The 27,124-nt window shown below is 42.3% G+C and overlaps 2 protein-coding genes across 5 annotated transcripts; one reads left to right on the top strand and one right to left on the bottom strand.

Annotated features, from left to right (window-relative positions):
• The first annotated feature begins 709 nt into the window (after nucleotides 1-709).
• On the top strand, nucleotides 710-13,706 carry LOC147185807 (low molecular weight phosphotyrosine protein phosphatase-like). Of its 3 annotated transcripts, XM_086104425.1 has the most exons (7): nucleotides 710-847; nucleotides 2,088-2,161; nucleotides 2,985-3,098; nucleotides 6,921-6,982; nucleotides 7,705-7,810; nucleotides 10,343-10,449; nucleotides 12,154-13,706. In XM_086104425.1, exons 1-6 carry the CDS (start codon nucleotides 760-762, stop codon nucleotides 10,418-10,420), a joined length of 522 nt encoding a protein of 173 aa, XP_085960551.1. In that variant the 5' UTR covers nucleotides 710-759; the 3' UTR covers nucleotides 10,421-10,449; nucleotides 12,154-13,706. The 3 variants fall into 3 exon arrangements, with proteins under 3 accessions (XP_085960551.1, XP_085960550.1, XP_085960552.1); XM_086104424.1 differs by lacking the exon at nucleotides 12,154-13,706 and having other exon boundaries at nucleotides 10,343-10,612; XM_086104426.1 differs by lacking the exons at nucleotides 2,985-3,098; nucleotides 12,154-13,706 and adding an exon at nucleotides 3,137-3,250 and having other exon boundaries at nucleotides 10,343-10,612.
• Nucleotides 13,526-18,513, bottom strand: LOC147185808 (uncharacterized). Of its 2 annotated transcripts, XM_086104422.1 has the most exons (5): nucleotides 17,953-18,513; nucleotides 15,271-15,324; nucleotides 15,061-15,141; nucleotides 14,875-14,949; nucleotides 13,526-14,021 (listed from the first exon to the last, which is right to left on the bottom strand). In XM_086104422.1, the coding sequence occupies exons 1-4, from the start codon at nucleotides 18,263-18,265 to the stop codon at nucleotides 14,885-14,887; spliced, it is 513 nt and encodes a 170-aa protein (XP_085960548.1). In that variant the 5' UTR covers nucleotides 18,266-18,513; the 3' UTR covers nucleotides 13,526-14,021; nucleotides 14,875-14,884. The 2 variants fall into 2 exon arrangements, with proteins under 2 accessions (XP_085960548.1, XP_085960547.1); XM_086104421.1 differs by having other exon boundaries at nucleotides 14,875-15,141.
• Between the last annotated feature and the right edge of the window lie 8,611 nt (nucleotides 18,514-27,124).

A 27,124-nucleotide genomic window follows, 5' to 3' on the forward strand; every position in this document is an offset into this window, starting at 1 on the left:
AAGTATCGGTAGTTCTGTTGTTGTGCACAGCTGCTGGTGGGGTATTCCCCGGGCTAGTCACCAGTTCAAATATATACATAAATAAATACCCATTCACACTGAACAATTTAGAACAGGATTGTCCGAAGTATGGCCCACTCAACATGTTTTAGCGGTCTGCGGCAAATACATTGGTGCTGTCTAGATATATATATTTTTTTCCAGAAACCACCACGACCCAGGAAGAACAACCTATAATGAAAGGAAGGCGTGACTGAATTGGTGTCAGTCATTTGCCATGTGCTCATAAGATAAGATATGAAAACCTTTATTAGTCTCGCAATGGAGAAATCTTGGGCATATTCATAGCAGTTTACAGCATATCCCCTGGAGCCTCGCGCTGAACTGTTAGTTTGGGCTTCACAAGCTTTGGTGAAATTCTTTTGGGATATCCACGTGTAGAATTTAATTATTAATAATGGGTGGATTGGGGGGAATACTCTTTGCATAATAATCTTTAACTGATGTAGCAGGTTTTTGGGGGGTTGTTTGCTTTAACACATTTATTAATTTACTGGTGAATAAGGTCAAAGTGGCATCCTTTATTTTTTTCTGAATTCATACCTCGGACGAAAGGTTTGTACATTCCCGATTGGTTTTATAATAATAATAATAATAATAATAATAATATATTATTATTATTATTAGTAGTAGTACTAGTAGAGAAATATTAATTTTAGTTTTTTTATCGACTTGTTTTATTCAGGCACAGGGTTGTCCATGTCCACACCGTTGACGACACAGGACCCCTACGTCATTGGCAAAATGGCGGCTTCAAGCAGCAAGTCTGTGCTGTTTGTCTGTCTGGGTAAGATACGCACTTTTCATTGATACAACCACAAAAGGTCGAAAGTACAGACGTTTATCAGTTTTTAATTTACTAATTTAGACGCTTCGTGCTTCCGAGTGTTCGGAACATTCACGCCAATGTCGTAAATAGAAAGGACCACGCCTGACTAGTAAACTTTAATGATGAGTCTGAACTAGTGTTTAATCGTCCACTAAGCGACACTGAAGGTGAAAATTCATTGAGCATTTGATATTTATTTCTTGTCCAAACGCCGAGTCAACCCTAATTTTACAAGACCAATCAGGAGCCGAAGGGAGTGTAGAAACACCGTCGTACCCGCTTTGAAAGTCCAATGTCCGTGGCGCTGTCTGCCGCAGGTGTTCACCTCTCAGGCCTAGCCCGTAAACCAGGGGTGCCCATTACGTCGATCCTGATCGACCGCTAGATCGAGGGCTGGTCCCAAGTAGATCCGAAAGGTGTGGAGGAGAAAACAAAAAACATTTGTGTCTTTGTACATGTTAGTAATATTTTTTGTATTAATGTACACTGCACCCTAATCATCCTATCAGTCTAATTTTCACAAAAAAAATATTTTAAAAAATCAAATAAAGCAGGCGCGTGACCTACATCAGCAGTCTGCAATTGCAGCTTGTGATCACAGTTGTTGCGCTATATCTTTTATCGTCATTATTCTCATTCAGTTTGCTTCGTGTACAATTCACCGATGGCACGGGCAAAGAATAGGAATGTAGAGGGCCCAGGGAAGCACTTTAAAACGGTACGTGTGAGCTACGACAGTCAACAGGCTGCAAAAGTGCATCGCTTGCTTCCGTGTCAGGCTTCTCATCATGGCGTGCGTGCGCGGTAAGGGGCGATCCCGGGAGGTTGGTTGATCGAAAAGTCGTTCTTCGGTCCAAAACGTTTGGGCACCCCCCCAGTGAGGCTCAATTTCTGGCCAATGGCTGAACCTAATTCAATTGATGGCATCACACAGAGAAGGTGGTTAAACTGTTATTGTTACACTAGTCCGCACGCTTGTTTCTACGAACTGGGTTTGTATGTGGAGACTAAATCATTATTTCACTGTATGTATATTAGTGACATTTTTTTCTTTGGTTATGTGCCATGAGATTTTGGGAATGTCAAATCTGTGCCTGGTCTTCATGTTACAGATTGTAGGTTTTAGTCGTCAGATGGTGTTCTAGAATGTATTGTGAGGATTATAACACTAATAGCTGTCCAACAATTACTTTTACAGGGAACATCTGCAGGTCCCCCATTGCGGAGGCCGTCTTCAGGAAGATGGCAACTGAAGCAGGTGTTGCTGACAAGGTATCACTGTAGAGATACAAGGGTGCTGATTTACGGCATGGCAAATACTATTTACTATACCTGGCGATATATTAAATTGAGCTCAATTCAAGATATTTATATGCCCCCTTTCACATGTCCTATGTCAACTCTTACCAAGACAAAATGAAGTTGTAGGTCGCTTGAACTGGATTTGTGAGTCATCAGAACTAAATTGTAGATACCTTAAACTTGAGTTACAAATATATACAATTATGTCGCAGATTTCTTAGCGGAAATTGGCGACTGAATAGTAGATATCAATCATTGTTAACCCCATACAGAAAATTGACAGAATTTGACCCATTAGATTAGATAAGAAAACCTTTATTGGTCTCACAATGGAACAATTCCCAATTTACAGCAGAAGAAGAAGAAGTAGAAGAACATATCTGTAATTTAGTTTTGACCAAGGCAAAACTGAAGTAGTTGACTAGTCCCAAATATGTTTCAGATATCTTTGAAGATTTTTAATAATAATAATAATAATTAAAAAAAAATACTCTTCAAAATGTGATTAAAACTAGTTTCAAAGACATTGTGTCTACAAGGTAACTTGCAGATTGAAGGCTCGCAGAGTAAGCATGCCCATTTTGATAAAATACTAGCAAGGGGGAAGAGGGCACTTAATATGGCCAGCTATGCAGTGCTAAAAAAAAAAGTGATAAAACCTCAGGACAACTGTCAAAAAGCTCCAAAACGTTTACCCACATCAATATTCATTATAAAGTGACTCATCAATTTACCTCAATTTCGAAAAAACTCACCGTGACATCTTGTTTTGCGTGCTCTCTCCCCCGCCCAGTGGAGGATAGACAGTGCCGCCACGTCCGGCTATGAGATAGGAAAACCGCCCGACCATCGCGGCCTAGCCTGCATGAAGAGGCACAACGTGCCCATGAGACACGTGGCTCGACAGGTACGACCATCACCCGCCTTTGCTCTGTGTTGTTGCAGTGGCTCATAGACAGCGGCGCCACGTCCGACTGGAATGTCGGCTGCCTTCCGGACGCCCGCGGGCTGGCCTGCCTAAAGGGCCGTGGCATTCAGACCGCTCATAGGGCCCGACAGGTACCGAGCATGTTACAGGACTTCCACACACCACATAAGCAATTATGTGTGACATTGGGGATATGTGCTTTCAATGTGGTTAGCTGCGTAACGTATTTCCTCAAATTGAAGCCGGACTTTTCATTTTTAAATGCACTTTCGATACATTTCTCCCACAGGGTTATTTTTGTTTTCAACTCCATTTGCACTTCACATTAATTGGTTAAATTATTTAACATGCTGCAATTTATAAAAACAAATTGTAAGAACTCGGCAGGTGGGACTGAATAATTGTTGCGTTTGGTGCTGGCAGGCAGGTCAATGTATAGTTTGTCCACTAGATGGCAGAAGCTCCAATTAATCTGCGTCTATACCTGTTGCCATTGATGGACAGTAACAGAATAATAATTGAGTCTCTTACAAAACAGGCCCAGATTTCACCTGTAATTAAATTCATGAGTACATTGAGACGAGTGCATCATTATTTCACTGTCACATTTTATGTTTGGTTGTGTGCAGAGAGATTTTTCGAATGTAGAATGTTTGCCTCGACTCAGTAAAGGCGTGGGAACAACGGATTGAGATTAATCGCAGTGGTAAAATCGGGTGTAGGGCTGACACTGTTGAATATTTTTATTATTGATTATTTCATTGATTTATCAAGTAATCGGATGAACATTTATTTTGCATTAAACTGAGAGCTGCGGTACTTCTTGGGTACTGATTGATGCGAAGAACCACTCGTTTTATATCATACTGTCAAAATCCCCCCCACCCTCCCACAACAAAAAAAAAAAGAATGGCAGAAACATTGTTCCGTTCAAGTTGTATATTGCTATCAAATAGCATTGTGCACTCACATCAATACAATATCACACCAAAAAATACATTCAGTCGCCAATTCAATCTGCTAAAAAGAATTCTGGTATTGATTAAAGTAGTGCCACCACTTCGAAGTCCGGGGTCGTTATCCACTTATTGAAGCTGCTTCAGCTTCGACTACATGCCAAGTGCAGGTTATTCAGACTATTTTCTTTTTTGTAAACGATCGAACTGGCTATTACATTTGCCATTATGATTAAGTTTCTGGTTTGCTCTCAAAGTACATGTGTGCAAATGTCGTGTTTTGGCTAAACACAAAAGATAGGAAGTTCGCTTTCATGAAGGACTCCAAAAATCTGAGAATAATTATTGTTGAGAAACAGAAATCAGAGCATTTGCACAATTTGAAGTTCAAACAATGGCAAGAAATGATGAATGGGTTCTGAACATAATTACGAATATGTCGACGGATGAGTTGTGGATTCACCGATTAACTGTGACACCTAGCGCAGACGCTGCATTCGCATTGGCCGATGCATGTCTCGCCTTATTCCAATCTGAACATCGCGGATTTTCATTCATTTTTGTATTTCTGCTTCCATGATGCATCTCCCAGTTGTCACTTCAGAGCAAGCAAAAAAAAAATCTGAATGATCTTTTCAGTGTGAATCCACACGAATCAGTATTTAGCTTCTGAGCGCAAACCACTTCTTCCACTGAGTACAAACGCTGCCCGAGGAGCAAGGCGATTTCCAAGAGACTCGCGTGGCCTTGACAGTTTTCCCGTAGCCGCAAAATCCTGATTGTCGCCCGTGATCGTTTGATAAGACTCTGAAATTGGTCACAGCAAAATCGGGGTCAACACAATGAATCCGAGACATGAGACATCACCGTCTCGTCTTGGGAACAGATGAGTGACTCGGGCGTCAGCCCTGACCCGCTGTGCAAGTTGGCTGCAGGCGATGAATCACATGGCAGAGAGAGGATGTGTTCATAAATTTAGCATCCCCATCACTCCTCAGTGTGTTTCCGATCCTCGGAGAAGTTTCAGAACGTTTGTCCATTTAGGGCATTTTCCTGCTTCCTCGTGTCCTCAGTCCCCCCCCCCCAAAACCCTTCTTCTTCTCAGAGGCTCGTTGCTTTTGCCTGGTTTCTCCTTCTCACCCTGTTTGTCCCTGCAAAGCTGACTCGCTCTAATCTCCTCAAAGCGGGACCGGTGAGCCCTGTGTCCCCATCCGAACAATGAGTTTTGACACTCGCATTTTCCCCTGCCCCTCGCTCTCCCTTCATTAGCCCCGCCATTGCCTTTCTGCTTCCACTCGCTTCTTCTTCTTCCACAAACGCGGTCAAAGGGAGACCACATCAGACGCACGTTCTATTCATATTTGCAGAGTGTTTTGCGCGTATGGCAAGAAAACGAGCCCCAAGTCGACCGCGCTTTTCGGATATGGGCGTTTAAATGGCTGTACTCATCAATTTGTTATCATTGAGTCAATGTTTGAGGAATGAGCACAACTTTGACGCCAAAACAATCATCGTCCCATGAACTTAAAGTGCCTGGATTTTTTTTTTTTTTTGATGGATAACAGACACACCATTCCAACAGCCCGACCCCCCCCTTTTTTATTTTTATTTTTTTAAACATGAATAGGTGCAATTGGATATTTATTATTTTTTAGCCGTGACTGATACACAGATATCCACCCTGCTCACAAACGTTTTGTTTTCAGCCAGAACAATAACAAACTCGGCACTGACGAATGATTGGATTATTTGTTCTCTCTGTGTAAATATGAGGGTTTTTTTTAAGTTAAATAAAAGTGCTTCGGATATTATTACCTGTCTAAAATGGTAATAACGTTCAATCTCATCCGTGTCTGCCGCTCCCATGAAATCCAACAAAAACTGTGAAGCAGATGCCCCGTCGCTCATTTCACGACCCATTTCGAGACTCGCGTGGTCCTCCTGATTCTCAGCGTCCTCCTCTGGGAGGGGAATCCTGCGTTTTTTTTGGGGGGGGGCTGTTTTTTTGGCTGTCTTTGACAAGCAACCAGGCATCTGCCATGAATCAACCAGTGAAAGCCACATTCGTAGTCATAGTAAAACGATACAAGTTGTAATGCTACATTGCACTCTGGCTTCCTCCCACCAAAAAAAGTAAAAAAAAAAAAAAAAAAAACGAACTAAAAAAGAACCGGAAGCCTTTTTTCGGCCTAACAGGTGACCAGTACAAAGTGGCCTGTAACGAAATGCAGTTTACACCCCTGATGTATTTCACTGCTTGTGTCATGTCTACCTTATCAGTCTGCAGATATCTCTGCAGACAACCCCAAGCCCCGCAATAAGTCATAGCTGAAAATCTCTATAAAGATCTGCATCACACGATAGGTCAGCCGAGCCGTCAAGTAAGCGAGCAACATTGAACACGAGTCGATGGGTAAAGATTTTTGCGCCTTCAACTGGAAATGTTTCACTTGATTGGATCAACAGAGATGAACGAAGTAACTTTTCTCCTCATTGATGATGTAATGTATATCACGGTCAAGCAAAAAAAAAAAATGTAATGCCTTTTTGGCGGTTTTTATTTGATTGCATTTTTTTTTCCCGCGACCTTAATGGCGGTTCGCCGCTCAAGTAACCCCTTATTGCCCAACCGCCGCTGGGTGAATAGAGGAAGATGTTATCGTACCAAATAAATCGTTTTCTTTCCCCTCTGTGGACTGATTCGTATCATTCGGATCACTCCCGCTTGGAGTGATCCTCTGTTCAATTGGGAATTGTGGTTTTGTTTTGTTTTTAAATTTATTGCATATGGTGTCAACATTTCCACATCGACCCGCTTTCCTCTGCATTTGTCTCCCACTTCCAGGTGACCCAGGACGACTTTATGAGCTTTGAATTTATTCTCTGCATGGACGAGAGAAACTTGAGGTATGTTTTTTTTTTCCCTCTTTGACTTTGGATCACAGTATAATGCCGTCTTCAAAAATGCTGGTAGCATGTGTTTAGTGTTATTAATGGCCGGTGTGGATGACCAAAAGAAGAGAATGAACCCCCCCCCCCCCAATAATAATAATAATAATAATAATAATAATAGGGGGATCGAACTATGCCATCCCAAAAGCTGAATCCAAACATATGTGCTACTTCGCTACATATTCCCAGCAACGGTGAGCTAAAACTAACGTGTAGGTGAATGCCTCCTTTTAATGAGCAATAGCCTTCCTTAATCTCTTTCAAAAGGTCAGGGTGAAGGGTAATTTTTGTTTTCCACTTTGAACGTTTCGGGATGGTTTTTGAGATCACATGCCCAAGGTAGATCTGATCTTTAAGGAGCTTAGTGAGTTCTTTGGATGCCATGTCTATGCTCCTTGGGCAGGTTTTTTTTCCACCCTCCCCCTTTTTCTTTCCCACATATTTTTCTCAGCAAATGTTAATCTGACCAGAATGAGAAGTGTACAACTTCTTGAAAAGGCCGACTAGAAAGGGTTTTCTTCCATATGGTGTTGTCCTTGTCCTGAAAAGTGCAAACAATCTGATTAGTTCCCGGTAGCGCAGGCCAAACATATTTTACAGCCTGGTGTGTCAGTGGTGTGCCTTCCCCTTCCTGCTGGTTAAAGAAAAAGAAAAGTTTTTCCCTCTTGTCCTTTCAGGGACTTGAAACAGAAAGCCAGCGATGTGGAGAATCACCGGGCAAAAATCGAACTTCTCGGTGCATATGACCCGCAGAAGCAGCTGATCATCAAGGATCCCTATTATGTAAGTAATCCAGTCAGTGGTTTGTCCTTTTCGAAACATGGCGGGGAATGCAGAAGGGTTTCGAGTTATTGCACAAGATCCCGTGCTTGGATGGCATAGAAATTTGGAGTGAGCATAAAACCGGTATCGTAAAACTCTCCCAAGGGTTGGGCCTTTCCAAAAGCAGCTTGCTCGGTTCGGCTTCGCACTTGTGCGGTGCCCGAATACCTTTGAAGCCCTTCCATCAAGCAGTTATGACATCATTTAGGAAAGTGGCACGGCGCGTTAGTGGTGAGCTCATCTGTTCAGAGGTTGGGGGTTTGACAGCGTTGATTGAAGACTCAAAATCATCCGGAGGTGTGAATGTGAGTGTGGATATGTGCCCCGTGATTGGCCGGTGACCAGTTTGGGGGTGTACCCCGCCTTTCGCCCCAATTGGGTGGGACTTGCGTTTATCGCTCTGTTAAAATAACTGTGAGCCATGCAAGTGAAGAGAAACCGATTCTCTGTTAATTAGGCAACCCTGTGCAGTGTGTCTCACTCCAAACTGGCCAAAAAGTCATCCAGTACATCCATTTGACTGTCCATTTAGATGCCTGCTTCGTTGAAAGTGTTCCTGCTGCAACCGCAACACGGTCGCGCCCGCTGTTAATAAAATAGTTGGCAGACGGCTTACGCGCGCAGGTGTTATCTCGTCTCCGTTATGGCTTCTGAGACCACAGCTGAACATGGTCAAGTGGCCGCAGGGCGTTTGTCTCCCACTCTGAACTGCAGCATTGGGAAAAAAAAACTTTAACAGGCAGTATATTCCCGAAGGATATTTTGGCTAGTTTTCCATACAAAATAAGAACAAACAAACAACAACAACAAAAAATCCTCTTCACAACTAAACACTTTGATTGGATCATCAATCAAATGTCTGAAAAATATTGCGGAGTAGATTGCGACTTTGTAAACATTTCGTTTGACTTGCTAAGTTGCCGCTTCTTCAGAACTTCTTCGATCGTCTCGAGCAAAAATTGTTTGATGTGGGGGAAGGAATTTGATTGCTCATTACAGCAATTTAGAACAGCACAGCTGCCGCAACATTCTCAGGCTGAGAGTTTTGAATCTTGGCTCCAGGCTTCCAGTTTGATTGTTTCCCCCTTTTTCTTGGAGCATCCCATTTTTTTGAGGTTTTTTTTTTTTTGGAATCTTTTTTTTTACACTCCCAAAATATGCACGTTAGTCTCATTCACGACTCTGGATTCACTGTGCGAATGAGTGTTTGTCTATATGTGCCCTGCGATGAGTAGGCTGTTTGTTCAGCGTGTACCCCAATTTTCTCACCCAAAAAAAAAGACAACTTTCTGCTAAGTCGGATTTTTAAAAGCCGACGAAAGCAAACATCCTTGGAACAGTTGTTTACAAAACACCAGGCAAAAACCCCTTCTGAAAGAGAACATGAACTCAAGAGGGCAAAAAACAATGAGGATGGAGTTCAAAGTTAAATGACCATAATTTTTATTCTTTGTTTTTTTACATTATGCACACTCTCACTTTTTGTGCAATAATCTAATTGTAACACGTATTTGTTATTTTTATGCTTTAGGAAACATTTATGACTGAATTTTGGGGGAACTTGGAACGGATTAAGGCATTTACATGGAAAATGCGTCTCTACTTACAACATTTTCTAGTAAAGAACTTTCTTCCAGAACCAGTTAATTTCGTAAGTAGAGCTACCACTGTACCGCAAAAGGGAAAACAGTTTTGAGAGAAGAGTTGCACAGGTGGAACCGTTAATTTGTTCGGGAGGATTTCCCAGACATTTGATGTGCTCCATTGCGCTTGCTCCGTCCCGTACCTGTCATATGAAACGGTAAGAATGGTGACTTCCACACCGCTGTCATTTTGTTCGTCAAATATACCACGAGGCGCCAATCTCAGATCACGATTGCCCGGTCACCGGTGGTCTCATAAGAGACCCGCTGCCGTCCATTTTCATGAGGAAGACACGAGTGGGCGATTTTAAAAATTATTTAACCCCCCCCCCCCCCCCCCCGTTGCTGGCAATAACAAATCTATTATTTGCACATAACCATATTAATTCATCATGGAAGGAGATGGTTGCATTTCACAGTATTTTTCTGAAACTTTGGGATTTGACTTTTGACTCTGAGTCACGATATCTCAGCCTGATTGGGATCGCTCATCACACTAATTACACTGGCGAAAGTGCCGCTCAAGGCGAAAAGGAACATTTTATTCCAGCGCGTTGTGAAGACAAACATTTTGATGCGAAGGGGCCCCTGATGCCAAATTTGCTGTCGGCATCTGGAATCGGTCTCCCTCAGGGCAAAAGCCATTCAACTATATTTTTAAGCCGCATTGGGTTGGCACGTGTACGCCGCATCATGATCGTCGGGTTTGAAATTTTAACAGCCTTATCTCTGCTTATCTTCGCATTCTCCGACATGAACAATGAAAGCAGATATTGCTCCCTTGTCTGCGACCTGACACTCCTCACCCCCCCCCCCCCCCCCCGTTGTATTTTTTTTTTTTTTGCTGCAGGGAAGTGACGAAGACTTTGAAAAGGTGTACGAACAGTGTCAACGATGCTGCAGGGCGTTTTTCGAGGCAAACTCGTAGCGCTGTTGTCGCTTGCCAATTGGCCACCGGTAAGGCATTCTTTGGCCACATTGCACAAGAATATCATTGTTGTGGGGGGTGGGGAGGGACAGCCACCGGAACGCCTCCCAAGTTTTCTGTGTTGTGCTTGCTCTGACCACATAATTGACTTGGAGAACAATTCCTGTGTTGAAATAAAAACCATACAACCCACTCAGATCATCTTGATTATCATTGCGGGTGGCGCAAAACGCAGCATTCAGAACTGACATTTACGATTTCGCATTTGCGCAAAGAGTGGTTGGTGTGGCATTTATTTGACGAGCTATGACTTATGTGAACTATATTAGTTGTGTTACAAAGGGGAGCTAAATGAAATAAGAAGGTGGAAGTTTCAAAGCTGGCTGAGACACTCTTATTGGAATGCTCATCGCCCTTCGCGACACTATTTTAATAACTGGAATTTGTTCACAACAGGCAGTAAGTCCCCACTCTTTGAATAATCTGCTACAATTTTGCTGAACAGAGTTCAAATTTGCGCAACTGTTGACTTTTAATGTCCATGTGCGCCTGTGAGTCCTCTTGTAAATTATTCTGTCCCCGTCAAGTTACTGTATCTTTTTTGGGCGGGGGGGGGGGGGGTGACCTCAGCATGACCCAAAAAACTAGCATTAACTCATTCACTCCCAAAGACGTTTTTATACGTCTTTTCAGACTTGGTCTAGAATTGGCTGGTACTGAATGAGTTAATGAAGTTTGGGTGGGGAAAAAAAAGTTTTGCCCCTGACACGCGTCTCATTCATCAACATGATACCGGACAGACGTGATTACGCATCATAAGAAGATGTGTGGAAAAAGTCTCAAGGAGCCATGTTCAATCATGAAAAGGAAGTTAGCCATTATGATTTAAAATTTTGGGGCAAATTCCAGTGCTTGTACACATTTCAACAACTTCTTAGTTTTCGCTGAAGTGATCACAAGTTGGAAGCAGATCATCCTGGAAAGTTGAGCGATGTTACATTGCCAAGCTTTTTGAGCACCTCTATCATTTGGTGGGCTCGCAATAAACACGGGCGGCCATTTTGCCATTTGTCTTTCAGAGCTATCTGAAGCAAAGCTATTCCATCAATTAGGGACCAGTCAGATCATAAAGCAGATTTTTAAAAAAAGAGCACGTTTTTGCATCTCCTCTCAAAGGTTCCATGTCATTTTTGGCATTATTTTTTGCTTTGACCAAAGGATACTGAGCAGCCAAGATGGTGTGTTGGCATCATAAAAAGCAAGTTACCACCCACTAACTGGATGTGAAAGGTTTGGGGGAGGGGAAAAAACAGCCATAGTCTTTTTGTCTTACGACAAAACATATTTTCACTCTTGAGCCATCATAGATACATTTGAGCCTCATTAGGACTTTGGAAAAATTTTCTCGCCGATCTTCCAACGCTGAGCTCATGTTTGTATTCGATGTACCTTATCTGTGCGATATTTCTTTCAAAAATTGCCCTTTTTTTTTCACAGAATGTGATTGTCGCCTTTTATGCAAATTGATTTCAACCCCAAATCTGGTCCTCAAAGGCGCGTTATAAATGATACTGGAGCCGGACTGTGACTCATTAAAAAGGGTGTAGCCAAAGTTGAGATGAGCCAAGTGATCCCTGGAGGCTTGCCAATTGTTTCATATCAGGGCGGTGTCCGTGTGTGTCGCTAGCATCTGCGATAGCCAAGATTGATTTTGTTCATTTTTTTTTTCTCAGAAATGGAAAATACACCACCGGTGAAAAATCTGGACCTGGTTTCTCATTCGAAACTTTGAACCTTCAAAACAAATGCATCAGAAAACGATGGTGGCTCCAAAACTGCCACCCGCGTACTCATCAAAACCAGTCACAAGACTCCTGGATGACAGGGAAACTGAATTGGATCTGCTCAAAACTTTTGAATGCACATTTCGGTACTTTTTGCACAAATTGCTGTCCTCTTTTGAAGACAAAAATTCTGATACTTTTTTTTTTTTAACCGTTTAGTCTATGCCTCATTACTGTGACTCTTCCAGTCTCTGCGCATCTCTGTTGCAATCTACTGATGCCGCTCTCGACGCCGTCAGTGGTGATGCCTACTTACAGCAACCGTGAAGAGCATTCTGGTGAGGTACTGTTGACTAATTGCCAGGCGTTGTCTTGGTTCCATGATATGAAGAGGACAGTTTGTCTTTTGTAATCGAACCATGAAATTCATGGTTAAAAAAAACCAAACTAAAAAACGGCTGTGAATTTTGCCCCTGCAAAAATGTGCTGAAACGTGACCATCTTCTAAGATGTTCTTGAGTGACAGCAAAGGCTGCTAAAATTCAATAATTTGTGTTTTGCATGGTTAAAAAAAAAAAAAAGTTTCAGGGGTTGACCTTTACCCCAGAACTGATTGTGTTAGATTTTAGGAAGTTCCGCTTCGATTCAATCATGACTGAATGTCATGTCGCCGCCTTCAATTTGAAGCCACTACTATCGTAACGCTGCATAAAAATTTAATTTTGACATTACACACAACAAAGTTGAATCCAATTTAGTGTGTAGAATTGAAGTCCTAATTTGTTGCCAATACCAAGTGATTATGAATAAACAGTGTGACTTTTTTTCCCGTTTTCAAGCATCCCCCAAAAAAACAACCACCCCACCCCAAAAAAAAAACAAAAAAACATTCCCATTTTGGTACTGCTTGTTACTTTTCATAACTGCAGCTGTATCGCTTCGGGATCTGCCAAAATACACAACAATTTGTGTAACATTTTTGAACCCGCATGTCTTTTCCAAAGTAGACAATATCAACAAAAAACATGGCTTGAAAAGTCTTGTCGTGTATTCCCACTCCAAAACAGTGCTGGTTGTCTGCGACTGCTTTCTGGGGTGTGAGGTGGGGGAATAATAAATAATAACTACACCTCCAAAAAAAAGCATTTCAATTACTCGGTCCGACAGTATTCTGTGGAGGGACTATCGCTACCTCGCTTGGCTCAGCAGTCACGTGGTCTTCGATATTTCACGCCCGGTCGGGAAAAAAAAAAAAGCTAAAGCAGCATGAGGACGCTTTTGTACCAATTATATAATTTATTTAAATATATCTTTGCTTTCAGATACCTATATAGCGACGTATCGTTTGTAAGCCTGACTTTTTTTTTTTTTTAAACACTGTGTAGGCCCAAATGTTGAAATGGTCCAATCTTGTCAAATATATAAATATGGACTTTGACGGAATGTTCGGTTCTTTTCCACCGTGTTTGATGTCTCGTCACCATCTCGGTATCCGGGCTTGGGCCGGCGTAGTCCGCATCCTTTAGTCCTTTACACAACAAGGCAAGCGAAGCGGATGGTCCTCTTGTCTCTCGCGGGCACTTTGCCTCCCATTGGCTTCCTTTTGTTGATGGTTTTTTTTTTTTTTTTTTTTGGTTTTGTTTAGTTTCGGCTTTTTGGGTGGTCGCAGCGTCCATACGATCAGTAGACTTCAGTAGAAGGACACTTGTTCCGCCTGAGTTCAACAGTGGCTCTCCCAATGTCCAAGGCACTTTTTTTTTTTTTTCTTCCCAAAGCAAGACCATTCAAATTCTGGATAGCAGGTGTTTGTCTTGGACCTTCGAAATACAAAAACAAAACAAATTGAGTGGCTTTTTGGCAGAACTCAGAGAATTCTCCCCATTTCCCTTGCGCCTCACTTAATGTTCACGTAACATCTGTGCGTATTCGATTGAAAAGTGCTCTGATACTAACACAGTTGGCGCTCTCAGCTCCTATCTGTTATTCCATACTTTAGGTCAGGGGTGTCAAACTCATTTTTTTCGTGGTCCGCATTGTAGTTACGGTTTCCCTTGGAGGGCCGTTATGACTGTAAATTTTGTGAAACCATGTAAATGTTCAACCCCCTCCACATATTACATACACAGCAACGAATCGATGGCTAACTAGTTTTGACATCAGAAGTCAAGAATGATGGATTGTTCCAACATTGTAATTATTACATTAAACATGAAATTTTAACATTTTGGTTCAGACTTTCGCAAGCATCATGGAAGTTGACATGCTTGAATTGCTTACGCGGGGCCACATAAAATGACGTGGCAGGCCAGATCTGGCCCCCGGGCCTTGACTTTGACACCTGTGAACTATTGTTTAAGTTACTGTACTGAGGGGTTTGGTTCCAAGAAAAGACATCATACTTTCAATTTTGGTCGAGATTTTAGCAAGCGTCATGGAAGATGACATGCTTGATTTGCTTTTGCGGGCCACATAAAATGACGTGGCGGGCCAGATCTGGCCCCCGGGGCCTTGGGTTTGACACCTGTGCTGGAGGTTGAAGTTCCGTCGGTATGACTGATCAAGTTCCAGTTGTGTACAAATTCCAACTCCGGTTTAGTGACTCTTGTCCTGGTGACTATCGGAGCGTGTGTGTCTTTTATTTATTCAGCACCCGAGGCGGAGTCTTCATACCTCGCTTACGTTAACCTCCCGTGCACATTGGGCTGCTGGCAAGACGCGTGAGAAGCCGGGCACATCTTTTGAAATCTGTGAAAAAGGGGGAGAAAGAAGAGATGCCTTAAACGATGTCTTTGAAGCTTTCGAGGGGCGACGTGCTCCGGGGATGAACGTGGGAGGGGCAAAGAAGTCGTGGCTTACGTGCAAGTATCGTGCAGTCTCGGGTCTGGTGGTACACATGGGACGCGTGCTTTCTGCACTTGGGGCTGAAGTAGAGCCGACCTATAGTGGGAAGATTTTTCAGAATTGACGAACTTGTGTTTCGGATTTATGTCCTAATTTCGCATGTTTTGCGATGCCACTCGCACGAGGTCATGTCAATTCGGCAACGCTGAGGAAGGAAAGTCTTACCTGTGATGTGTTTCAGGTATTTGTCCATCTTTCTGTGATTTCGTGGGGTTGGGACTGGTGAAAGAGAACAAGACAAGGCGGGATTACGAATCGATTCACTAAAACTGGGTGATAATATCAACATTGCGGCTTGTTTTGCCTCATTCCCAACACTGACAAGTGATCAACACAGAAAAAGACAAAGAAAGGTTAAATGAGACTCGGAGGCACTTTTGTCTTCTCTTGCACCGCAAAACTTTGACTTATCTTTTGTGAAACAACTTTTTGTGCTGTTTATGGCCAGTCTCATTCATTGCCCGGACCGTTTCCAAAGCAAAGTTTCCAAAATTGGCGGCCTTTTTACAGCATTATCTGTGACACAAGCAGCAAAAGAAAGAATAGATTGTTTTCCTTAAACAGAAAAAAAAGTTTGTTTTAAGACTGGAAAGGTTCACAAAATCCCCAGCTCTGTTCGTTCGGTAACTTGATTTTGCTGTCTTTTTTTTTTTTTGGTATGCCTTGTCGAAAAATCAATTGTCTTGCGATGAGGTTAAAAGTGAAAGTACATTATATGTTTGCAGCATTATTCTGGATGGCTGTTATTGTAATCGTATTCATGTTTGAATTATTGCATTTCTCTCAGTGACGACGACATATAGCGACACGCATAACAAATAACTGTTGGGTGGCAAAAGGTACAATTAGCCATTCATCCCTGCGAATATATCAGCTGAGCCGTGATTGGTCGTGAGCTGAGCCCTGAGCAACTGTGACGTCATTTTCCGTTGACAGAAGGTGGCAAAATGCCCCCGCCCCGAGATGGCGAAAAACGGGTGGATTTTGCCGCTGAACTCATATTCCAAAAACTAGTGGGGTTGCATCGAACAATTTTGGGGTTTACATCCCCTTGAACCCTTTCAGGGACAGCGGTCACGACAGCGGACGCCCTATCATGTTTTCTGGTTACAGTTTATCGTTATTGGTGCACGAAAGGGTTAAAATTGGGATGGGAATATCACGGTCAAATCGTGTATAATTATTCATTGAGTCATTAATTATCATTTCCAATGTTCAGAGTAGTGGTGGTCATTACAAAAGAAGCAGCGGCTGCCTCACTTAAACCTCACCGATGGGAGACGGCATTGCCACATACCGCAGGTAACTCTTAAACATGTGGTCAGCCTCCCCCAACTTGAAAGCGTTAAGTTCCAAATGGGCTTAGCGGTTAAGTCGTCGATGGCAGTTTGTGTGAACAATAGCGTCTGTGAACTGCGACGAGGCGCTCATTTGTTTAAAGCGGATGACGGACCCGGCGTCTCACTCTTGGAGGAAATGCCACAATTAGAGCTTTAAGGTCACCGGGGGTACGGTTACTGTTGGAAATTGATGTTTTGTTTGTGGGAGACTTTTATTTGTTTGGATGGGTGAAGCACTATAATTCGTATCTTGCAGTTTTTGTGGGTCACTGGACCAATGACTTGGATCCACTTGATCACTATCACTGTCACATTTGGAGCATAGCTGAAATCTTCTCCAGATGTGCGAGCACAAACATTTTCAAGACATTTCTTAAGAAGCTCTCAAGCAGACACCTTTTTTGAAAGTGTGAACACAAGACACATTTGAAAATCTTTTTTCCCATTTTTTTTTTTGTTACCACAGCACTTGATTGAAAATTAAAGAGTCAACACAACTCTGATACAAAGATGCTGTTTTTCAAAGATAACGCCTTAACACAGTTCTCTTGCAAAGATAAGATTTGTTTTTTTCCCCCATTAAACAAAATCAATTTTGTTCCCAACAAAAGAACCGCAAACTACATTGGATTCACTCTGCTGAAACAAACAAAAACGACTTTGTGCACAAGCATCAAGAAACATTTCCAATCTGACCAGTGACTAACACGTTTTTTTTAAATGGAAATGTGCAGAGGCAAAAGTATGGGCCAGCTCTGATTTGATCTTTAAACTGGCAAAGAACCGATGCTATAATTTACATACATACAAGCACACACACTACTAAATACTACGACCACTAAATACTGCAGTGTGCAAATAGTTTGTAAAGCCAATATAAAATGGTTACAGGGGTGATTATTTGTGAAGACTATTTTGCTACCAAAAATACATTTTCACTGTTGGTGGTATTTTATAGAAGAAAGGGACTGTTCCGATGTTTTAGATGTCACTAAAATATATATACATATTTTTTTTATTAGCACAAAGGTCACTTTTGTGCATAAAATATATCTTTTTCACTAAATGTTTGTTTCCTGCGTTTTTGAGTCCACAATCGGTGATTTGGTGAAACCAACCCATGTTTGACTGCTGATCATTATTATTTCTCTTTTTTAATCAATGGAATATGGTGCAAACAAACATTGTTGTGTGATGTTTATTTGGTACTTTATGAGTCGTAAAACACTATTTTGTAAGGCCTGAACTTTCAAAGACCACAAAAACTTATCACGATGCAACTTTTGATGGCTGTGGAGAAAATACAAACGATGAAATTGGGTTCTAGTAATTTGTCCCACATAGTGATCTACATATCCTTTTGGGACAACCCCCCCCCCCTTTTTTTTTCCCCTTTTTGCTATACCACCCATTTCTGACTGCACAGAACGTGACGAGGCTTTTGCCCCCCTCGAAAAAATGTGACCCTGTATTTAAAGACTTATCAGGCCCACGCTTCTTTACTCACCGACTGGCCGATCCCCCCTTCTGTCTGTTTTCACTCTTCGCAAACGCCTCTTATCCCCGTTGGGCGTCGTAATCACGGTCAGGGTGTTCCCCCAGGGGCTCCAGGGAGCTTCTTCGCCCGTCGCCGCCGACGCCGTCCTCGCCATCTTCGTGGTCTCGGCGAAGCGTCTCAGCTCCTCCTCGCGCCTTACGGGCGCGGTGGCGCGCCTCGAACCCCGGCTCACGCTCGTCTTCGACGTGGGTGCCGCGACGACGAGCGTGCACGTGAGAAGCAGTAGCAGTCCCACGGTGACGTGCGCGTGCAGTTCCCTCATAGCTCACGCGGAGGACTGATGGTGGGGAAAGTGTTGTTTTTTTGGGGGGTGGGGGGCGATGCCCTTCTCTTGATAGCTGCAAGACAGGAGTTGATGGACGTCAGTTAATTTGCCGTGACAAACTAACAGAGCCGGATGAAGGCATGTGATTAAAAAAAAAACAACAACAACAACAACAGTGGATTTGTAGTGACAAAACAGATGTCCACGTTTACTGACAAATGAACACCTGAAAATAGGACAGCTATATGCTTGAAGATTTTCCAAAACGGACATAAGCACGCAAAAATACCTTTTTGAGTAGAAATGAAAAATAAAGTTCTCTTTTACCTTTTTCCTCGTACGCAACCCGGAGGCCGGTACAATTTGGCCGTTAATGCGTGCTCGCTGTAGTACGTTGGGTGCTAAAGTACTAATGAGTTATTTTGGGTACCCTGTAGTATGCAGTCCTCCTGTGTGTATAGACGGCAACTGCATATGCAGAACCTTTCTTTAGAGTGCAGTTAAATACTTAGGAAAAATAATTTCATGTTTTTATAACCTCCCTGATAAGTCCAATGCGTCTTTGTGATCAATTAAGCCACTTCCCCTTATATAACGAACCCCACAGTCACTTGTACTGACAACCCTCCAAAGTTTATACTATTATATATTCTTTATTATTTCCATAAAACAGGCCAAAAAAACACCCCCAAAAAACCTAAATGGTGCTTTTTAATCACCCCTTCATAATGGCACAATGATAAATAAAATCAAAAAGTCACTTTCAACTTTAAATAATAATAATGGAAACGACAATGAACATGATTATAAAACTATAAAAACGTACCTTCAATGTGCTTTTAAAAAAAAATCATTTTCGATAAGTCCGCTATACGTCTGCTTTAATAAATAAAACAAATCAACTTCCCAACACAAAGTGTCTGGTTATATATCCTGAAAAGCGCCGCGGGTCCTCGGTGGACCGTCCGGGAGTGGATGCGGGTGGACCCGGGACCGCGGTGCTCCGGCGTTAGGGTCGGCCGGGGGTCGCTGCTCGAAACACGTGCGGCCGAGCGCGCATCCAAGTCGAGCGCACACTTCGGGATGAGAGCGTCTCAGCCTCCTCGTCTTGTCTTGTTTGTCTGCCTGCCAGGGTTGACTCGCTCCGCGATGCCAGCGCCTAGGATGATGACCACCTCTTTCTCTCCGATATTTCAATATATATCACTCGCTTCTACCCCACCTCCTGCTTAATACTTCCACCGAAATTCCCAATCAGCTCCGATGATCTCGTTAGCATCCCTAAAGGGCGCGGTGACGCACCTATGCGCCGTGCGTAAAAGTTCTCCAGACACGATTACGCGCGGAGCTGAAACGATCTTGAGTGCTTTCTCCTCGTTCCCCTGAACTCTGTCCCCCATCACTTGAGATGTACTTCCCTGCCAGTGCGGGCCCCTCCTTCTTTTATGCGGGCGTCAAGCCTCTCCACCCTTTCAACTCAGCAAAACTCCAGCACTCATTCTCCTCCCGTTTTTCCAGTGACTTCAAACTTTTACCTTCTGTGATGTTTAAATCTCCTCTAAGGTGACATTTGTGGGCAAACACACACACGAAAAAACCCAATGTTTATTGATTTGGCTTGTTGCTGAAAGGAAGGCGTCACTGATGTCCTTCATGTCCAGCCCTGTGATTGAAGAGCTTGTAAAGGGGGACAGCCAGTGTCCCGTTCTCAATTTCTGGAATCTTATTATTTTTAAAGAAGGTTCAAAGGCAACTGAAACTGAGGCCACGCACATTCTACCATCATAGACTCCAGTGAGGCGTGCAGTCACAGAAGAGAGTCACGGTGTACTGAAATCACTCAAAATGCCCCCCCCCTCCAAACCCCCCCCACCCCCCCCCCACCAGTGTTGTATGGGCTTATTTTGGTGTGCTTGTACTTTAAAAAAAATCCCAAATAATAAATGTAATGTTGGAAAAAATTCTGTGACCAAAAAAAAAAGACATCAGGGATCCCTCGCTATGTCGCGGTTCGTTTATTGCAGATTCAGTGCATCGCGAATTTTTTTCCAAACATATTCATTAAAAAAAAAAAATTTTCATATACATGGAGTACAGTAATGTATATGCTGCTCTATGTGACTCACTGTTGTTTTGCAGCTTCTCGCGGACTGTTTGTGGACTTTTTGCGGACTTAAAAAAAAAATTAAAAATTCCGTCTATGTTAATTGGTCGCTACTTCGCGGATTTTCGTTTATCGCGGATGGTTTTGGTCCCCATTAACCGCGATAAACGAGGGATTACTGTAATGCAAATAAATGCTGCAAATGAAAAGATTTGGAGGTGCTTTGGGATATCAGTGACTCGAGGTTTTTGTTATTTATTTTTTTTGGGCTGACTTGCGAGCGTAGATTCAAGATATGAGTGCTCTATGGTGGCAATGACTCAACTCACTTCTCAAGCAGCACTTCGGCAGATCGGGAACAATTCATCAAAAAAGAGTTTTTCAGCTGTTTCTTGTCGCTCTGTCAAACTAAAGTGTTTAAAACAACGTAGCTTAGCATTTCCGTCCACTTTCTTAATTACTAATGCTAAGCAGCAGTTAAGTGCTGAGGTGCTTTAAACCTTGAAGCAATGGATTGAACATAAATGGTGCAGCAACACATTGTAGACAAGCATTAGTACATAGTCATGTGTACTTTATCCTCTGCATAGAATGATTTACAGTGCTTCACTGATAGGATGAGTTTCAATGTGATTGGTTAATCCCAAATTTAGTCACATCCCCAACTGTCAGGTGTGCAATCATATTGTCGAAGTTGTTTGTTTTTACTGCCCATCGCGAATCAATTTAGTCTCAAAAAAGGGGAGGGATTCTTCACTGTCATTTATTAGTTAAAGCAGGGCAGAATGTAGAAAAAAAGTACTTCACATTTAAATTATCATCCCAGGCATGAAACAGATGAAATCATAAAAATGACAAAATATGATTAGAAAAAAATGTGTGATTGGCCATAAAAAACATCATGATTTGGAAGCGCTGCTGATCACGCTGGGCTTCATTACGCAATCGCTGCACATGAGAGGGAGGTCAAACTTTGTATTCCCATCATCATCATCATCATCATCAGAATAGCCAGCAGTTTTGACTCATGATGTGGTTTTTGTCCACGCCGATCCAAGACCATGAGGCGAGTCGGGGTGAGGCGATCACATTCTGTTCCATGTTGGGGTCAAGTCGGTAAAATTGGTTGACAATGTGATAAATTGAGTGAAAGTGATTGTTTGCTTTAAACAAGCATGGGGCGAGGGTTGAAATGCGCACCCGCTTCTTTCATAGTGCCGTCACCGTAAATCCTTTTGAGCAACTGAAAAAGGGGGACAGGGGGGTGGATTTCACTTCCTCTCCACAAGATGTTATTCAAGGGCACTGCCACCCAAAAACATGATTTTATTTACTTCTTGTTGTTATAAATTTGGAATCTTTTTTATTTTTTGTTAATAACAGTTTCCCTGCGCACTCCCTGGGCCCACGTGGGTTTTCTCCAGGTACTCCCGTTTCCTCCCACATTCCAAAAACATGACAGGCTGATTGAACACTCTAAATTGTCCCAAGGTGTGAGTGTCAGTGTAGATGGTTGTTTGTCTTTGTGTGCTCTACGATTGGCTGGCAACCGGTTCAGGGTGTCCCCCGCCTACTGCCCGAAGTTGGCTGGGATAGGCTCCAGGACCCCCAGTGACCCTTGTGAGGATAAGCGGAAAATGGATGGATGGATGGAGTTTCCCTGCGGATGTATTTGTAATTAGAATCGGTAGGTTGCTTGAAGAAAACGTGAATATGTAGTGTCTGTGTGTGTTGCTACGTTCTCCGGCCATAAGATTAGGTACACCTGCTACGTTGGCATGTAGGGTGAATGGCGCTGAAACCTCGACTCTCTCCTAGGTCAACTGTCAATCAAATATTACGTCTCGGATAAGTGTATGCTACTTTCGCGGCGTCCTGATGCCTGCACATAACTAAACTGCATGTTAGGACTGGTGAAATGTATCCACTTAAATCCACCGCATCGTTATGGGGCTTTAACACGCCGCAAGAGTGAGGCACTTGAAATCTAAATGTGTCATTGCATACAGATGCTCCATTTTATTTTGGGAGTGAAGCTAATCGAATAAAAATCCATTCATCAATTCAAATTTATAATCACACTTAATTTTTGTCAAATAAAAATTAATTGTGTTCTACTACAACTGTGTCCAAATAACATGGAAAAAAAACATTTCTCATGAAATTCATACAACTGGGTTTTTTTCTCCTTCCGCATAATTTCCCAAATTGTGATTTTTCTCCGGATATGATGAAAATTAATTTGTGAGAATGTTATCGTAATTGCTTTTCTAGGGAACACCACTGTCGGTCAGACCAAGATGCAGGAAAAAAGTGTCTTCCAAGTCTTTGATTATTAGAGACACTCTTGGGAGACTCCAACCAAATCCACTTGGTGACATCAATGATAATTGATGGCTCAATTTAAATGGGATCAGGAAACAGAGAAAATGGAAAATTGACTGAAGCGCATGACTGTTCTTTCGAGGGGCTTTTTCAGTCCATTTGAGGCTCCAAGGCAAACCCAGTCATGGGGCATTTCACATCTGTGATATGCACTAACATTTTATTTTGATGGTTGGGTCAGCCTTGAGATGGCTGTTTCTTATGTTACCCCCACCAAAAAAATGAAGCCAATAACATTAAATGTTATAGTGACACGCTATTACAAATAGGTCAAGCAGCAGCCGTGGCTAACGTCAACTTGTTTACAGTGCTAATGCTAGCTTAGCATTGCAAGATAGTCATATTTGAGAATTGTGCTCATGCAGGTCAGTAAGAAGCGTGACTTTTGGTCAGAGACTGTGGGGGGGGGGGGGCAGGCAGAATTAGTGAAGTAGGGCGATATCCAAATCTTGCGCATTCAAAACTGCAAACAATTTTGTGTTGGCTCCCCAATTGACGCTAAAACAAGCAGATAACACTGTCCTTTTTTTTCCACCATGCACATGTATACGTTCGCGGCGTTCCACAGGGCTTGACCGACTTGAGGGACTTCAGGCTGCCATTGCCTCTTTAGAATGTCTCATTGTCAGCCCAGAGTGTGCACACATCATGATGAAAATGGCGTGGTTTTTCACAGTCAATAACAAATAAGCTCCAATCGGCAAAAATGACGTTGACTCCGTATAGACTTAATCGCTGGACTCCTCATTCGCTCTCAGCCAGCTAGAGAGATGTGATCTGGACTGCTGCTGGTCAGATCTTTGGCACGTCCGTTTCCAACAAGACCGTGGAGGAAACATCCACATTACGCGAAACAACAACAACACTGGTCTGCGGTGAAATATTTGACAGCTCTTGTTGCATAATGTTGCTTGGTGTATGATGGAGGACACTTTTACACATTAATGGTGTGTTGACAGACAACTAACAGTTGAGTAGTTGTCTGTTGTTGGAGTTATCTGAGAATGTTCTGTTCTTAACAAATGTACTATGGGGCATCGGTGGATCAAAAACAGATGAATTAGCCCTGATGGGATAATGGTTCGCCATCCCTGCCTTAGAAATACAAAATGTAGACATTACAGTCTGGGGTTTACAGCTAGTCCCAATTATTGTTGTTGGTGAGCTGAAGGCTATGCTAGCTGACTTTGGGCAAGCGGGTAGGATATTCCCTGGGCTCCCTTTTATCACATAGTATGGTGTTAGTTAGCATGGGAGTCCATTTCATGACACGAAACACCGCAACTAGACGCCTTCGGGCAAAAGGTTCTATCTCAGGACCATGTCCCGGTCGGTTGATGTAGAATCCTCCACACCAAGACCTCCGGGGAAGTGGTCCATCTCAGATCTCATCCAAATCAATCAATTCAGTGGAGTCCAAAGAGCAACAGCGTCACTTGAGTTACCAACACCTCACCCCCTTTTTCAACAGGAGAGGAGAGAAGAGATGCGGCAGTAAAATAGGCCAAAAATCAAGATATCAGGGTTTGAGGCAGGGCAAGAGGCAATTTGCATACTCGGTGTGGTTTAACTAATGGCTAGAGTGTAAAAATAAATCTTCTGAACAAGCTGTTCTATTGTTTTTGTTAATAGGCCTATTATATGATTTCTGTAATTACGACATGATGGTGGTATTAAAAATATGTGACACCCAGTTTGTTGCATGAACATGAAATATTTCTTGTTGCAGTGTTTATTCATTGGGAAGATTTTTGAAAATCCACTGCTATGCTCACGTGTCTCCACCACAAGTATGAAAGAAAACAACCTAGCAATGTCATTTAGATTCACCACAAAGCCCCAGTTATTGAAACGTTGAAGCCACATCAAGACATTGCTAGCCAAGCACTTTTTGACCTCAAGACATAAATTGAATTGAGGCTTGTAAAATGACTCGAGGACAGGATTCATTGGAGTCCCATTTTCTGTAATTTTAGCAGCTCTCCAACACACACGCACTTCCGCATTACAATACTATTAAGCGACTCGTGTGTGTGTGTCTGTGTGTGAAACCGATGACTCAGCATTAGTCAGGATCGGTCCTGTCCGTCTTGCTGAAATTTCAACATTCTTACATTCTTGTCATACATGTGTAAAGAGACGTCATGTTTCAAGCATTCATCGAGTTTATTTTTTTTTCTCTTTACCTGATAACATACTGTAGCTGTGGTTGTTCCCCCCCCCCCCCACTTCATGAAAAGACAGAATGCTAATATCTATCTATCTAGCGAGCTAGCTAGAGAGCTTGCTAGCTGTTTTAGCTACAGTATCGATATATCTAGCAAGCTAGCTCCTATTTTAGCTTTGTTTTATGAGGCTTTCTCTTTTTGTTTGCGCAGATGGCTAGCTGCAGTTTGTGTAGCTATCTAGTTATCTATAAAATGAGCTACCATTTTAGCTCAGTTTTTACACATTCAACAACTGATAGCGAGTTGGAAAGATGGCACACCAGAAGGAGCCACAATAAATCAGTTATAATTACATCCATTCTCTTCAATTTTGTTATTGCTCAATAATTTTATGAAATACATTATTGTAGAGTGTGATTTTCCTTCTTAAAATATCACCTTCTGTTTAAAAAAATAATAATTTTTGCAGGGAGTCGGGAACGAATGGATGACATTTCAATTCATTTCATTGGGGAAAGAACGTGTGTAGTGACAAAACGAAGTAGAGGCCTATCTCAAGGTAACGCTGTAATCTTTTTGTAATTGTGAGATGCCAAAATTTGCTTGGTGATCCATTTCATATTTGAGTGGGAAAAATGTGCTAATGAAAAACTCAAACAAAAATCAGCATGGGAGGCAAATACTGGCTCTGTATATTCCATCAATCCATTCATCCAAAATGAGATTAGATGAGATTATCTCAACTCTTCTGTAATTCCTGTGGGTGAGTCACCCTTACACTGTGATCAATGTGTGAATAATGCACATATGATGACGACCAATCAGCAAGACGCATGATTCAAACATCCTCAACTGGCCAAAGGGTAGCATTTGTGTTTTGCTAGACCTCACAAAATGTAAGAAATACTTGGTTAAAAAAAAGGGTGCTTGTGTTTGTGAGTTTCCATTTTAGGTGTTCTTTCCTCAAACAACATATTCCCTGCGGGACCCTGAAGTGGTCACCTCAGATTTTTAACCTTTGCACATAAAATCCATTTTCTCAGTACACCGGTTAATATTTTCTGGAACCTTTCCCCTGTCAAGCTCACTTGTGCTTGCCATTTGAAAAGGTTGAGGTAAGGGTTTGCCCAATTTTTCAAAAAGTATGAAAATGACCATATTTGGCAGGTTTCCACCCAAAAGTGACGATATTCAATCATAATCAAATGCAGGGGACTTAATGTAAATAAACCATAATATAGTCTCCATTTTTTTTTCGAGATTTCCTGCAGAAGGGAAACTTTTCCTCCATTCTGATGAGCTCCCACCACGCTTGGCCGCTGGTCCGTCAAAGCGTACGTTTTCCAAAGCATTAGCCTTCCTATTTGGTTGCTGACTTCGCTTTTACTATGGTAAAGATGCCAAGTAGCTTTTCAGAACCTCTAATGTCATTCCCCGAAGGAGACATTTGTAGCGGTTCTACATGGGAGTTGTTTAAGAAAAGAGAGAGAGAGAAAGAGAGAGAGAGCATTATAAACCATAGTCCCGTGGGAGAATCCCAGCTATGCATTTCAATACATTGCTTCACGTGTTTTGCAAGGATGCTCATTATGCAAAGTCAGGAAAACTTTTAACAGATGAAAGTAATGAAACACTGACTTTTTCTGTAAAATCCTACAAAATTTTCCCATGCGCAAATCGTGTATACCGTAGTATTTCTTTAACCCTTTCATGCACCCCATAACCTGATGACATGATCAGCTGTCCACCGTAGTAACCGCTGTCCCTGAAAGGGTTCATTTGTAAACAATCTAATTACGATATGCTACTTTTGGTCTCAAATGCTACTCAATTGTGAACAATTTTCCTGGCTGTGTCCTTTTAAAATATGTAAATATTCTGCTAATTATGATCCACAACTTTTTTTTTTTTTTTGGCATAAAACCTTCCTAAATTCATTGTGCCGGCATGATTAGCCGACAACGCTAACTTCGTGTTTTAAGTGTGTGTGGACTTGGTGGTTGGCGATACTTCCGAGGAAAGGATTCAATGGGAAGCAGCGTTCCTGAGAAAAGCTCAACCGCTGCCATGAACGGGCACTCAGCTGCTTGTCCGCTCACTCGGGTTACATCAGCTGAGCTCTCTGGAAGCACCGCAACACTGACATCATCGACGTGCCGTAACCTCAACTTCTCCTCTGCCGTGTGCTTTCTCGGCCAT

Source organism: Hippocampus guttulatus, chromosome 23 (genome assembly GCF_054856545.1).
Source record: "Hippocampus guttulatus isolate MCC_2025c chromosome 23, RoL_Hgut_1.0, whole genome shotgun sequence".
Classification (NCBI taxonomy): domain Eukaryota; kingdom Metazoa; phylum Chordata; class Actinopteri; order Syngnathiformes; family Syngnathidae; genus Hippocampus; species Hippocampus guttulatus.

Bases quoted from the DNA above. Each gene is read 5' to 3' on its own strand.
- LOC147185808 (XM_086104421.1), bottom strand. From the start codon at position 18,265: ATGAGGGAACTGCACGCGCACGTCACCGTGGGACTGCTACTGCTTCTC. The intron at 15,325-17,952 runs GTGAGTAAAGAA...CTCTTTCACCAG, and splicing joins AAGGGGGGATCGGCCAGTCG to TCCCAACCCCACGAAATCAC. The intron at 15,142-15,270 runs GTAAGACTTTCC...TTCCCACTATAG, and splicing joins ATACCTGAAACACATCACAG to GTCGGCTCTACTTCAGCCCC.
- LOC147185807 (XM_086104425.1), top strand. From the start codon at position 760: ATGTCCACACCGTTGACGACACAGGACCCCTACGTCATTGGCAAAATG. The intron at 6,983-7,704 runs GTATGTTTTTTT...TTGTCCTTTCAG, and splicing joins ATGGACGAGAGAAACTTGAG to GGACTTGAAACAGAAAGCCA. The intron at 7,811-10,342 runs GTAAGTAATCCA...TTTTTGCTGCAG, and splicing joins TCATCAAGGATCCCTATTAT to GGAAGTGACGAAGACTTTGA.